Source organism: Malaclemys terrapin, chromosome 3, assembly GCF_027887155.1.
Source record: "Malaclemys terrapin pileata isolate rMalTer1 chromosome 3, rMalTer1.hap1, whole genome shotgun sequence".
NCBI lineage: Eukaryota > Metazoa > Chordata > Testudines > Emydidae > Malaclemys > Malaclemys terrapin.
In genome coordinates, this window is record NC_071507.1 from 115,945,018 (window position 1) to 115,957,567 (window position 12,550).

The 12,550-nt window shown below is 40.7% G+C and overlaps 1 protein-coding gene across 1 annotated transcript; it reads left to right on the forward strand.

Annotated features, from left to right (window-relative positions):
- The first annotated feature begins 2,483 nt into the window (after positions 1–2,483).
- CCDC185 (coiled-coil domain containing 185) lies at positions 2,484–11,237 on the forward strand. The gene has a single exon (XM_054021503.1). It carries the CDS (start codon positions 6,745–6,747, stop codon positions 8,680–8,682), a length of 1,938 nt encoding a protein of 645 aa, XP_053877478.1. The 5' UTR covers positions 2,484–6,744; the 3' UTR covers positions 8,683–11,237.
- Positions 11,238–12,550: the final 1,313 nt, after the last annotated feature.

Below are 12,550 nucleotides of genomic sequence, written 5' to 3' on the forward strand. Positions count from 1 at the left end.
CCCTGGAGTGAAAGGAGCTATAGTATTCTCCAAGCTGGAGGCGGTGAGCGGATTTTGGAAAATTCCTTTAGCCAAAAAGTGCTAAATTGACAACATTTATCACACCTTTTCTTTGGGAGATTTTGCTTTTGAAGATTACCTTTTAGGATTATCACTGCACCTGAAATTTTGCAAACAAAGATGGCAGAACTGTTGAACACAAATGGAGTTGTAGTTTTCATGGATGATCTTTTGAGTTTTTGATGGAAGAACCCAATAAAACTCTAAGTCCTCAGCCTAATCAGTCAGTTTGGACTGAATACACTTTTCCTTGTTTTCCAAGGTTTTGGGACAGACAATAAAGATGGAATCAGTCCTCCCCTAAGAAAATAAAAGCAATTTGAGAATTGAATGCGCCAACAGATGTACCAGAATGGACATGCATATTGGGGATTGTAAATTACCTTGGTCGATACCTACAAGACCTTTCTACGGTGACAAAACCACAGTAAACTGTTTAAAGACCAATACACATTGGTTATGAGGCCCAAATCAAGACATTGCCTTCAAAAAGGTAAAAAATGATCTCCACAGCTCCAGTTCTCAAGTACTATGATAACAAACTCACAATGGGCAGTGTGGATGCACACAGCTGTGGTCTAGGTAGTATATTGTTGCAACAACATGGCTCTGAGTGGAAGCCAGTTGCATTTTGCTCTTGCATACTCACAGAAGCAGAAAAAATATGTACATGAAAATGTGTGCCTGGCAAGTACATGGGCATGGAAGAACTTTTACAAATATCTGGTGTGGATTGGATTAGTTTAAACTGATAACAGACCATAAATTGCTTGTAACCCTCATCAATTGAAGAAAAGACCAGGATCAAGCACCTGTCTAAACAAGTTAATGGGCACAAGTTGATATTGAGATTAGTTTTTTTTTTTTTTCTCCCCTCTCTCTCATTGGGGTTGAAGGGTTATCAATTTACTTACTATTGCCTTAACTCATGGGAAAGGAGCATCCATGTAAAATATTTCATTTGATTAGTTATTTTATATCATTGCATTATTAGTGGTGCTTCCTTATGGACTAACCTATGAAGGAAGTATTGGTAATAGGTAATTACAAGTATAGTAATGTTTGGGACTGAAGGGGATGTGGTGATTGCCAAATTTCACCTGATCCGGCCACCTCCTCTGGGTGGCAAGTGTGTACTTTTTGAACTGTTTTAAATAGATTCTTATTTCTGATTGTATGTCACTAATGTACATTTCTCACTCCACTATCTTTTCCTTTTTTTTTTAAACTTATTTAATTCCTCTTTCTGCCCCCTTCCTGTTACCCTCCCATGCTCAGAATTTCCTTCTCCCTCCTGCAGAATATGTACTGAGAAGTGACACCCTATCCCTGGATTATATAACTTTTGCTGCTTTTCTATGCATGAACTGCAATTTCTCATTTATTCACAAAGCAACTTTATCCAATATATTAACAATGATGGCCCTGATAATTAAATGCATCTCTTGCAATATAAAGAGTTGTAATAACCTTATTAAAAAGGGAAAAATATACTCAGTGCTTAAAGAGAATGTTGACATAGTTGTCTCTTGGAGCATGGCAGGCAGAACTTGAAACTTCTAAACTGAATAGAGATTGGGTCGGCCTCAATTTCTAGTTGCTTTAATTCCAAAGCGAGGGGCATTGCTATACCAATAAAGTTGAAAGTTAATATTCTGAGGTCTGACAGTAAGGACAGATTTACTATTCTCAAGGCTGAAATTGGCAATTCTGTAATCATTTGCCAATCTTTATGGGCTAAACCAGGATGATCCCATATTTTTTCATAACACTGAGTATAAATGAAATGGGCTGCCATCCTACTATAGCTTGTGACTTTAACAAAGATCTAGAGCTAGTCATTGATCAATCTTCTCCACCGTCATATAAAAACATTAATACATACATGGCTGACTTAGGTGTACAAGATATGTGGAGGCTGGGTAATCCTACAGCCAGAGATTATAGGGTTTTTTCCTGCAGCTCATTCAACATATTCAAAATTGGACTATTTCTTAGTGTCACAAGACTTGATCATTCTATCTCTAATGGCATTGGTACTATTGTTATAGCTGACCATGCTCCTAAACATGTCTTTTAGGGCCCCAGCGTATGGGACCTGTCATGCTGTCTGGAATGGATCACAACTGTGAGTGCCTACCTCATGGTGGACTGTTAAATTTCACCAAGCCAGTAACAAATGTGAACTCCTGGATCACTGTACCAGTCTTACCATAGAGTCCCCTTAGACTCTCAAGACTATCTTGCCACTCAGACAAACTGAACTTTGTGATAAAAGGCCACTTAAACCAAAAATCACACTGTATCAGGTTTCTTTCAGTCCCAAGAGACCTTACCCTAAATCAATTGGTACTTTAGATCTTACACCAAAAAACACTGGCAGCCAATTCTGTAGTAAGCTAATGAAAGGTTTATTAGCTAAGAAAAAAGTTAGAGAGGTTAAAGCAGGTAAAATATATGTACAGGTGAATCAGTTTGTAACTCTATATGATGACAGTGATATAATAAACTCCCAGTTTCCCAAAAGTCTCTAAAGGTACCCAGACAGACTCTGGGATCTCCATTTTGCATCTAGTGCACTTCAAGAGTCCAAACAGTTAAGAGATATAAGATCTTTCTTTGAATCCATATTTATAGCTCCTTCTGACATAAGTTGACAAGCTACCCACATGGGCTTGTCTTTTGACCTTAGACCATCATATTTAATGTCCAATTGCTCTGAAATTAGTATTTTCTGTTAAGAGTCCTTCATTATCATTTCACAAAATTTCTTTAACTAAATAACCCATCAAGGGTATAAACAATATAAATGTTTATTACATTATAACAGGAACAGATATGCAAATAACATCTCAGTTTTCATAAATTTAAACACCCAATATACTCTTATACATCTAACCATTACTTTGATCTACACTCAAACTAAATATGAGTCAACAGTATAACACTGTTGCAACAATGCGAACATCATTCTAGGCTGTATTAGCAGGTGTATTGTAAAGACATGAGAAGTAATTCTTCCAATTTACTTCATGCTGATTAGGCCTCAACTGGAATATTGTGTCCAGTTCTGGGCGCCACATTTCAGGAAAAATGTGGACAAATTGGAGAAAGTCCAGAGAAGAACACCAAAAATGATTAAAGGTCTAGAAAATGACCTATGAAGGAAGATTAAAAATTTGGTTTGCTTATTCTGGAGCAGAGAAGACAGAGGGGACATGATAACAGTTTGCAAGCACATAAAAAAGATTGTTACAAGGATCGATGGAGAAAAATTGATTTCCTTAACCTCTAAGGATAGGACAAGAAGCAATGAGCTTAAATTGTAGCCAGGTCCATTTAGGCTGGACTGTCAGGGTAGTTCAGCACTGGAATAAATTGCCTAGGGAGGTTGTGGAATCTCCATCATTGGAGATTTTTAAGAACAGGTTAGACAAACACTTGTCAGGGATGGTCTAGATAATACTTAGTCCTTCCATGAGAGCAGGGGACTGAACTAGATGACCTCTCAAGGTCCCTTCCAGTTCTATGATTCTATAGTATAATCCCATTTACTTGAAAACCCTATTATCCAAACCTCTGCATTATCTGAATTCTTGTCCACCGCACAAGATACATGCCCTCAGCAGCATATATCTCGTGCTGGGGAACAGGAAGGGATTTGGATAATGCAGAGGTTCAGATAATAGAGCAAAGGCCCTGGCCAGGACTGTGAGGAGGAGGAGCTGACGCCCATGGCCACAGGGGAGGCCATCCTGCTATGAATGGCTTCTGCAGCAACGCAGGGAGCCCACTGCAGCCCAGCTGTCATGGGACTGAGCGAGAAGGACCATGACAGCAAAGCTGCAGAGGACTCCCTGTGCTGCTGCAGGGCTAGTGACAGCCAGTCTCAGCAGGTACAAAGTGCAGGGAAGGCTGTAGTCTGGGTGAGGCAGAGCAGAGTCCTGACTAGGGGATCTCTACTGTGACCCACCAGGATCACAGACAGCCCCACCCTACACCTGCAAGGATTGGGTGCCTGCAGGGATCAGGTGTCACTGGCCCTGCAGCAGTGGCGGGAGTCCACTGTAGTTTTGCTGTCATGGGAGTGAGTGGGGCAGAGCAGAAACCCCTAGGAGGACGATGTGCCCCCGTCCTAATGTTGAATGGTTCTTGACCTCTCGATTATCCAAACTCCCAGTTAACCAAATAAAATCCATGTTCCCCCTGCTATTTGGATAAGAAGGAGTATATTGTATTTATAAAGGGTTTATCAAATTTTGGAAAAAAAACAACAAACCCACACCTTTCTAATATCTATGCCTAGCAGAAGTAGTTTATTTTTCCCTTCACCTGTTTGTGTGATTTTTTTTTTTTACTGAAATCTATACAATGCAATTGGTCCTTTCAGTAATTCATTTGCAGAGGTTGCATTTTCATAATTCATTTTATGAACTGGGACAGTTTTTAGAAGGCTGTCTGCTTTCATTTACATTATTCTCTATATGCTCTATGCTCTCAAGTACATTATGTCTAACAGATGCTAAATAATAACCCAAAGAGAAAATTATCTGTCACTTTAAAGAGTGACTAAAAATCAGTTTATTCTGAAACATTCTATCTGCTACCAGACGAGAGTGTTGTACATACACAAGACAGGGTGATGAATATGTAATACTGTTCACTTGAGTTTTCCACACAACAAACTGCATGAATAAAAGAGACATACCAGTGTAACCCAGAAAGCATCAGTTTTCAAGTCATTCTTTAAACAGGACATTATATAAGTAAACCCAGTCAAAGTTTTGATGTAGGCATGTAGTGTCCAAATGGCCTAAAAGAAGAGTCTAAAGTTAATGCACAATTACAAATCAGCACAGATTTCTGATTCTACCCAGGCTTCTTTGAACAAAGAAAATAGGAAATGAAGTTTAAGAGACTGTGTTAAAACACAGTGCAGTGATTGTCAATACAGAGCAAAACCAAATATTCTAATATTAAAATACATTTTAACATGGCTCGCTATTAGAAATAGATGTAAAAATGTGGCCTTTTCCAATTGGGGTTTGTAACAAAGTTGTGCCCCTTAACTGTAGACTGATAACCTGGTCAGTCATCCACAGCTTCATGATGTCTAATCTGCTTCTCGCTGTACTTCGGAATGAGAATATGGAGTTAAAAAACCCTTCAGAGGATTCAAAACACTGCCTCCTGCCTCCTTTAAAAACACAGGTCATAGGGTGACCAGATATCCTGATTTTATAAGGACAGTCCTGATTTTTGGCTCTTTTTCTTATATAGGTTCCTATTACCCCCCACCCCCATCCTGATTTTTCACATTTGCTGTCTGGTCACCCTAACTGGCCACTAAGAGCTTAGTACCCCAATGCTCTTCTCACTACACAGACTTTCAAATGAACCAAGAAAACAAGTAAATTCCAACATATAGTCCTCATCTTTGTGGATGTTCTGCCCCTTTCAATGAACTCTGTGCAGAGCCTTACTTTCATTTGTTCCAGTTTATTGCCAGAATAATAAGAGTCACCACAGCAGATAGACATAGTTGTGTTTAAATCAGCTCCCCTTATCTCCTTCTCTGCTGGGTCCAACTATAACAATGGCAATGAAGATCTTCTATCCCATGAGTGTCCAGTGTTCTCACTGCCTGAACATGAACAAAAGAAAAGAAGTTCACCTAGAAACAAGGTGCCAGACTGCTGCTTTTGCTGCAGGAGTAGCATGGGCCGGCCAGCAAGAGAGGGGGAGTAAGCAACAAAACATAAAAACAAAAGGAGGAGGCAGCTATAATTTTGGAGGTGCTGCAGACAAAGCAGTGACCTCTGATGGAGAAGCAGCCATGTTGGCATCAGACAAGCACAAAACAGTCAGTTGTAGCCTGCACTGACGGTGTACAGTCAGAGAGAGCTGAAGTGAGGCCAAAGGAGGAATTCTGCATGTTATGTTTGGACTCAGCAGAGAAGGAGATACAGCACAAAACTGTTTCTATTCACTTTATTGTTCTAGCTGCAAAATTGAAACTAACACAAAAGTGCTAAAACATTTAAAAGGAGGGCATCACATTCCTCCAAACCTACTTACAAAAACTTTCCAAACACATATACTTTATTGGTTACATGGCTAAGCACTGTATAACCTAACTAAAAGTTACAAGTGGACTACCAGAGACTTTTAAATTGCAAGGATTTGCCCTGGAACAGCAACTCACTAACTTTGATAGCTCCACACATTTGGACGGGGCCATCCTTCTTGATCATTTGATGAATGGAGCCACTTCACTGTGTGAAACTGGTGACAAGACTCTGGTGTTCATTAAATGATCCAAATCAGCTTGCACCAGAGGCTTCAGAGCATAAGGCACAATTCTGGGCTTCCAATATTTTGACTGCCTGTCAGACTTTAATAGTGAGCTTCATGGATACATTGCTTATCTGTCCCAACTTCTTTTTCAAATATTTGACGTGTCCCTCCAGTATTTTTTGAAAGTTTCAAGGTGCTTTTTTGATCACCTTGATCTCTGTTCACCTTAGCTTAAGCCAAGATCTGCCAATGGTTGATACCCTTGTATCAGGTGCGGGGTGGCTGCGCGTGGCGGGCTGAGGCGGGCGCGGGGCTAAAAGCTGCGGGCCCATTGTGACGCGGCGCGGCGGTCACTGTGCTGATGCGCCGCGGGGCAGGAGCTGGGCCATGCAGCAGCCGCGGCGGCGGCGAGGGCCGGGGCGGTGTCTCGGGGCCGAGAGCGGCTGGCGCTTCCCCGCGGGCTTCTCCCTGAGTGACCGAGCGCCCAACAGAGGCAGCAAGAAGCCGGCCGCGCCCCGCAGCTTCCCCCGCGCTGAGCCCGGCTGCCCCGCGCCCCGCTCGGAGATGGCGCGGCCGGGCTCGGGCCGCTTCTCGCCGCCGCAGTACCTGGACCCGTACGGCTCGGAGCCGGAGACGGCGGGCGGGGAAGGGGGCTGCAGCCTGCCCCCGACGTACCAGAAAGCGGGGCTGAGGAAGGGACAGAAGAGCCGGGTCCCCCACCAGTCCCGCCGCTCCTCCTCCTGGCAGCGGCATGTGCCCCCGGCGGGGGAAGGGTATGCGACCTCCCTGAACCCCTCCTGCACCAGCCTCTTCCGGGGGGACTGCCCGGGGCACCCCGACAGCAGCCCCTTGGGCCGGGGCAGCCGGCTGGAGGAGGGGCTCAGGGAGGACCAGTGGGCCAGCCCTGTGCAGAGGACCCGGGAGTATGGCCCAGATTTCATCTCTGAGGCCAGCAAGCCCCTTTCCGCCTGCGCCTCCTCTTCCTCCTGCCAGCTGGAGACCGCCCCCAGCAAGCCCGGGAAGAAAGAGCTCAAGAGCGGGGGCTGGCAGGAGGCGTGTGAGAGCAGCCCAAGCCTGAGTGACCTGATGCACTCCTTTGCCAGACAGTATGAAGATGAGGATGAAGAGGATACACGGGCTGAAAACCATTACCACAAACACAGCGTCCACCATCCCCCGAGGTCAAGAAGGAGAGAGCCCCAGGTCAGCGTCCAGGATCTAACTGATAAGAGATATGAGGACTTAATCCCTGAAAGGGACCGAAAGATTGCAGCTCTGATGCTGGCCAGGCATCGGGAGGAGCAGGATCTGAAAGAGAGACAGCAGCAGACCTCTGATGCCTGGGATAAGATGAGAGGGAGGGAGAAGAAGATCAAATCAAAACTGGAAAAAGAAAGGCAGCACCATCTTGCTGAAAGCCTGGAGAAGTGGCAAAGGGATAGAGAGCACAGGAAAGCCAGGCTCAGGCTAGAAGAGCAACAGCTTTTGAAGGCCAGAGAGAAAGAAATGATGTTACAGCACAAGAAGTGGGAAAAAGTAGCCGAGGAGCAAGAAATGAGGCGGAAGGAAAAACGTGAAAGAACTAAAGTCCAGGCTGAGTACAGGAAACGCTGTCAAGAAAAGCAACTGAGAGAGAAAAGAATAGCTGAGAAGAATGCTAAGCAGTACAACTATAATCTATTAAAGGAAAAAATGGCGCAGGCCTTTGAAAAAAGACTGTTGAAAGAAATGGAGGGGAAGAAAAGGAGTCAAGATCTGAACCAATATGAAAAAACCAGACACAGGCCCCTGAAATCGCAAATGGATCACCAAGTCAAAGCTGATGAGCTTTATAAGAGGCTTTCTATAGAACAAAAGCTTCAAAGATCTCAAGAAATCCTTGATCAGCTGATGGAAGAAAGGAACAAAGAACTAAAAGAAAAATCTTCAAGGGATGAAGAACAAGTCCTATTGGCCAAGTTTAGAGCAAAAGAGACTGAGGAAGAAAAAAGAAGGCGTAAAAATATGTTGCTGCAGATAGCGGAGATGAAGATCCAGCAAGCCCGAGAAATTATGTCTAAAAATATCCAAGACAAAGCACAACGTAGCAAGGAAAGTAACTATTTAAAAGAAATAAACCACCACTTTCGAAAACAAAAAGTTGAAGATGATGAAAAATGTCACCTACAGGAAATTCAGGAAGCCATCAAAAGGAAAGATGAAAAAAGCAATAGAATTTTAAGGGACAAGGAAGCGGCTGTTGAAGACTCTAGAAAAATAGCAAGAGCATCTTATGACCTGAGAAAAAAAGTGAGAGAACTGATTAACAGCCATTCATTTGACTAGATGACTTGAGATGTCCATCACAATGCAAGTCTTCCTAAAGGGATCTAGTAAGACTTAAAAAGAAAAATTGCAATCATTCTTGTGCTAAAATGATGGCTTGCAATACATTCATTTTGTGGCTTGTCTAGAATTCTGCATTGTATTACACTAAAATGGTTTCACCCTTAACCTGGGTGCGTCTCAAATGCACTGATCATTTTCAGTAGGATTATGGCCTAAAGGATTTCACAGTGTTTATTTAAGTGCACCATTTTGCAATTGTATTCTGTTTATAAACTGAAAATGGGCCACCTGGAATCTATACTATTTAACTGATTTAATGTAGAAGGTAGATTTTGATGGAATCCAGAAAAGGTTACTAAAAAAAGCACGAATGCTATCTAATTGCAGGCACACTGTGGAAACATGGGCAGATACCTTGTCTTAGTCTGCATTTGTAAAGCACCTTACAGCATTAATGCTACATAAACCCATAATAACAAAGGTCTAGGTTCCAAGATTCCAAGAACTGAATAATGCAACATCCACAAATATTAAATAACTTGTTTTTTTCTGCCTTCAATCACTTAGTAAATACACTGATCAGACCATATATTTGGTGAGAAAACATTACATAAGTATGTTAAACATGAATCATGCCAGATCTAAACAATCTATGGATGCAGGTATTTTGAGACTGATGGTGCTTGGATACAGTGGAGTTCTCGCTTAGTTCTCACTGTGAGCCATATGCTGTTTTTTTTTTAATATATAAAAGATGTTCATTTCACTAGGGAGTTCCACATATTGACAGATAGAGGATCTGACCCTGATTGTATAAAGATTTGGTTGCTTTCATACTGAACCTGCATGTGTCCAAACATTTTCTTTATTTCTATTTCTGTTGTCTGGGTATTTCCCCAACTGTTTAAAATCTGAACTTTTCAAGCACTGAACACATTTGGGTGTGGCTTTTTTTAAAAACAACACTATTATTCTATCATATCTGCATTTGATAGACTAGATGTATGGCTAATGTTAGAGACTTAAACCTTCCTCTCCTACCCCAATCTTTCACCAGTACTAATTTGACACTAAAAAGAATGCTACTGATGAATATAAAGAAAAATATTTACCAATAGAGTATGTGGGGTGAAATCCAGATGCAACTGAAGTCAATAGCAAAATTCCCATTGACTTTTGTGGGGTTAGGATTTCACCCCTCCTATAGCAGATTTTAAAGACACTCGTTTACAATCTGGTTAAGGGACTGCCATTCTTCCACTGTCCCAAATATGTCACACTTCAGCAAAAGGGTGCCCAAAGGCATCAAGTTCAAGTGCTTTCATCTTGAATAGGATTCAACTTGATTCACTTGGTAAAAATGTTTCATATCACATAAGGTTTCAGAACACTGAATTATATTAAAAATGGAAGGGGTGAAATCCTAGCCCCATTGAAGTGGGCTTGGATGTTTTCCCACCATGTCCAAACAAACATTCAGCTTCTAGTTTTCACTTGCTGAGATCAGAATATGGTTTTATTTCTAATTAATTGTATCGCTTTTGAAACACAGCTAAAGTTCCATTTTGAACATTTAGTTGAATTTACTGAGATCTTAATGCAATCTAAAATGCAGCTCTTGTCCATTTCCTGTAGTTATGCACATTATTACGTTGATTTTAAAAAAATTAATGAACGCATTTGAGATGTAGTTTCTGGCACTAGAGTATTCAAAGAAGCTATTTTAAACAATGGCAATAGGAGGCTCGGGAATGCTATGTGTATTTGAAAATCTAAGCTTTCAATTAAAATGTAAAGTTTGTATATTATGTTGTATAGTATTTCCTCTTAGCTGAGCTTTTAAAGCACCGAACAAATTTGGGTACAGCTTTTTTTAAACACTTGTTATAATTCTGCCATAGGAATGCTACTTCAATCAGTAGAAAGCCATATGGTAAAGGACTGGTGATACAGAAGGCCTTCCACTTCGGGAAAACTATGAGTTATTCCCATTGGTAAAATTACCAATGGTCAGTTTTAGTTCTCAAACATTTATTTAATCTTACATAAATATTCCAAATAATTCATATACTGAATTTAATTCTAGTAATATCTAAATAATCCAAAACAGTAATCATTTTGGAAATATTATATTTATATTTTAATATGTGGAATAATTTTGTTGTTCCTACATTGTACAATTAGTAGCTTTATGCAAAGAAAATGTAAAGGGTACTATATCGGAAACAGTTTAAATGGAATTACTAATGTAAAATATATTAAGTGCTTTAAAGACTGAATAACATATTTTACTCTTCTAGAAACAGTGGATTATTTGATTTTATATCAGAATATTCTGAGTACTTCTAAAGCACTTAGATGTAGATGTAGAGTTTTGTGATGTGAAGCAATATTTGAATACTACTGAAACTTCAAATTGTAAAACAAGATGTAGTAGAGCACTTAAGAATAAAACTGCATTAGTGTTAGTATACTATCAGAAATGAATATATATATTTATAAAATTTCTGGGACAGTGAATCATATCATTAAATGTTGTAATTTTTCTTACTGTATAACCTCTGTCCTACTTTGTTTATCTGTTTGAATTCATATTTTTCTTACAGTATGTTTGATTTTTAAAATGCAAAACATTTTAACATTCATAGCATGCTGGACATAAAAATACATATCATAATAGAGAGAAAAAAGGAAATGCCTTGATAATACTTGAAGTAATTATGAAAAAACAAGATAACCACCTGCATTCAGAATTTTGTGGGTTTCATTGTACAAAATACCAACCCTCCTGAAGGGTCCTGTGATGGGGGCTCTACTCACTGCTTGACGGCACTGTCTCCTGGTGGTTCTGGGGACTAGCTGTGCAAGGCCAATGCCCCTTCCTGCAGCTGCACTCTATCACACTGTCTCTTTCACCCTTTGCAGCTCTTCTCTCACTCCAGGAGTCACTGACTCCTCTTCCTGGCTCAGCCCTCCAGCTGGGTCACTATGTGGTTTTACCTTCCTGGGATTACCCAAAATCCTTCCACACAAACAGTCACCAGTATTCTTCTATGGCACTATCCTGATGGTGCCACTTTCCCAGTGGCCAATAGTGATTCTGGGCCCACCCACTACTCCAGTCCAGGGACAACTGTGGATTTCCTCAGACCCCGTTGCTCCTTCCCACAGCTTCTTGTCATCCCTGCCCCACCAAGTGTACCAGCTCAAACTCCCTCCTTCCAGGGAGTAACTACAGACTACTGATCCCTGTAGCCTCAAACACACATCACTTCTCCCAAGGAGAGATTGCAAACTACTTCCTTGCGGCCCCCTTCCTGTCACCAGCTTCCTGGCTGTATAAACCCAGCCCCGCTCCTCTCCCAGCTAGACTTCATCAGCCAGTTAGGTCTTAGTGATCCCAGGCTCTCCTCCTTGTATATATATTAGGGCTGACAAGTGATTAAAAAAGCTAATCACAATTAATCGGACTGTTAAACATAATAGAATACCATTTATTTAAATATTTTGGATGTTTTTTACATTTTCAAATATATTCAATTATAACAGAATACAAAGTGTACAGTGCTCACTTTATATTTTTATTACAAATATTTGCACTGTAAAAAACAAAAGAAATAGTATTTTTAATTCACCTAATACAAGTACTGTAGTACAATCACTTTATCATGAAAGTTGAACTTGCAAATGTAGAATTATGTACAAAAAAGTTACTTCATTCAAAAATAAAACAATGTAAAACTTTAGAGCCTAGAAAGTCCACTCAGTCCTATTTCTTGTTCAACCAATCTCTCAGACAAACAAGTTTTTTTTTACATTTGCAGCAGATAATGCTGCCTGCTTCTTTACAATGTCATCTGAAAGT

What these genes read in the sequence shown, in the direction of transcription:
- CCDC185 (XM_054021503.1), top strand. Translation starts at nt 6,745, where the DNA reads ATGCAGCAGCCGCGGCGGCGGCGAGGGCCGGGGCGGTGTCTCGGGGCC.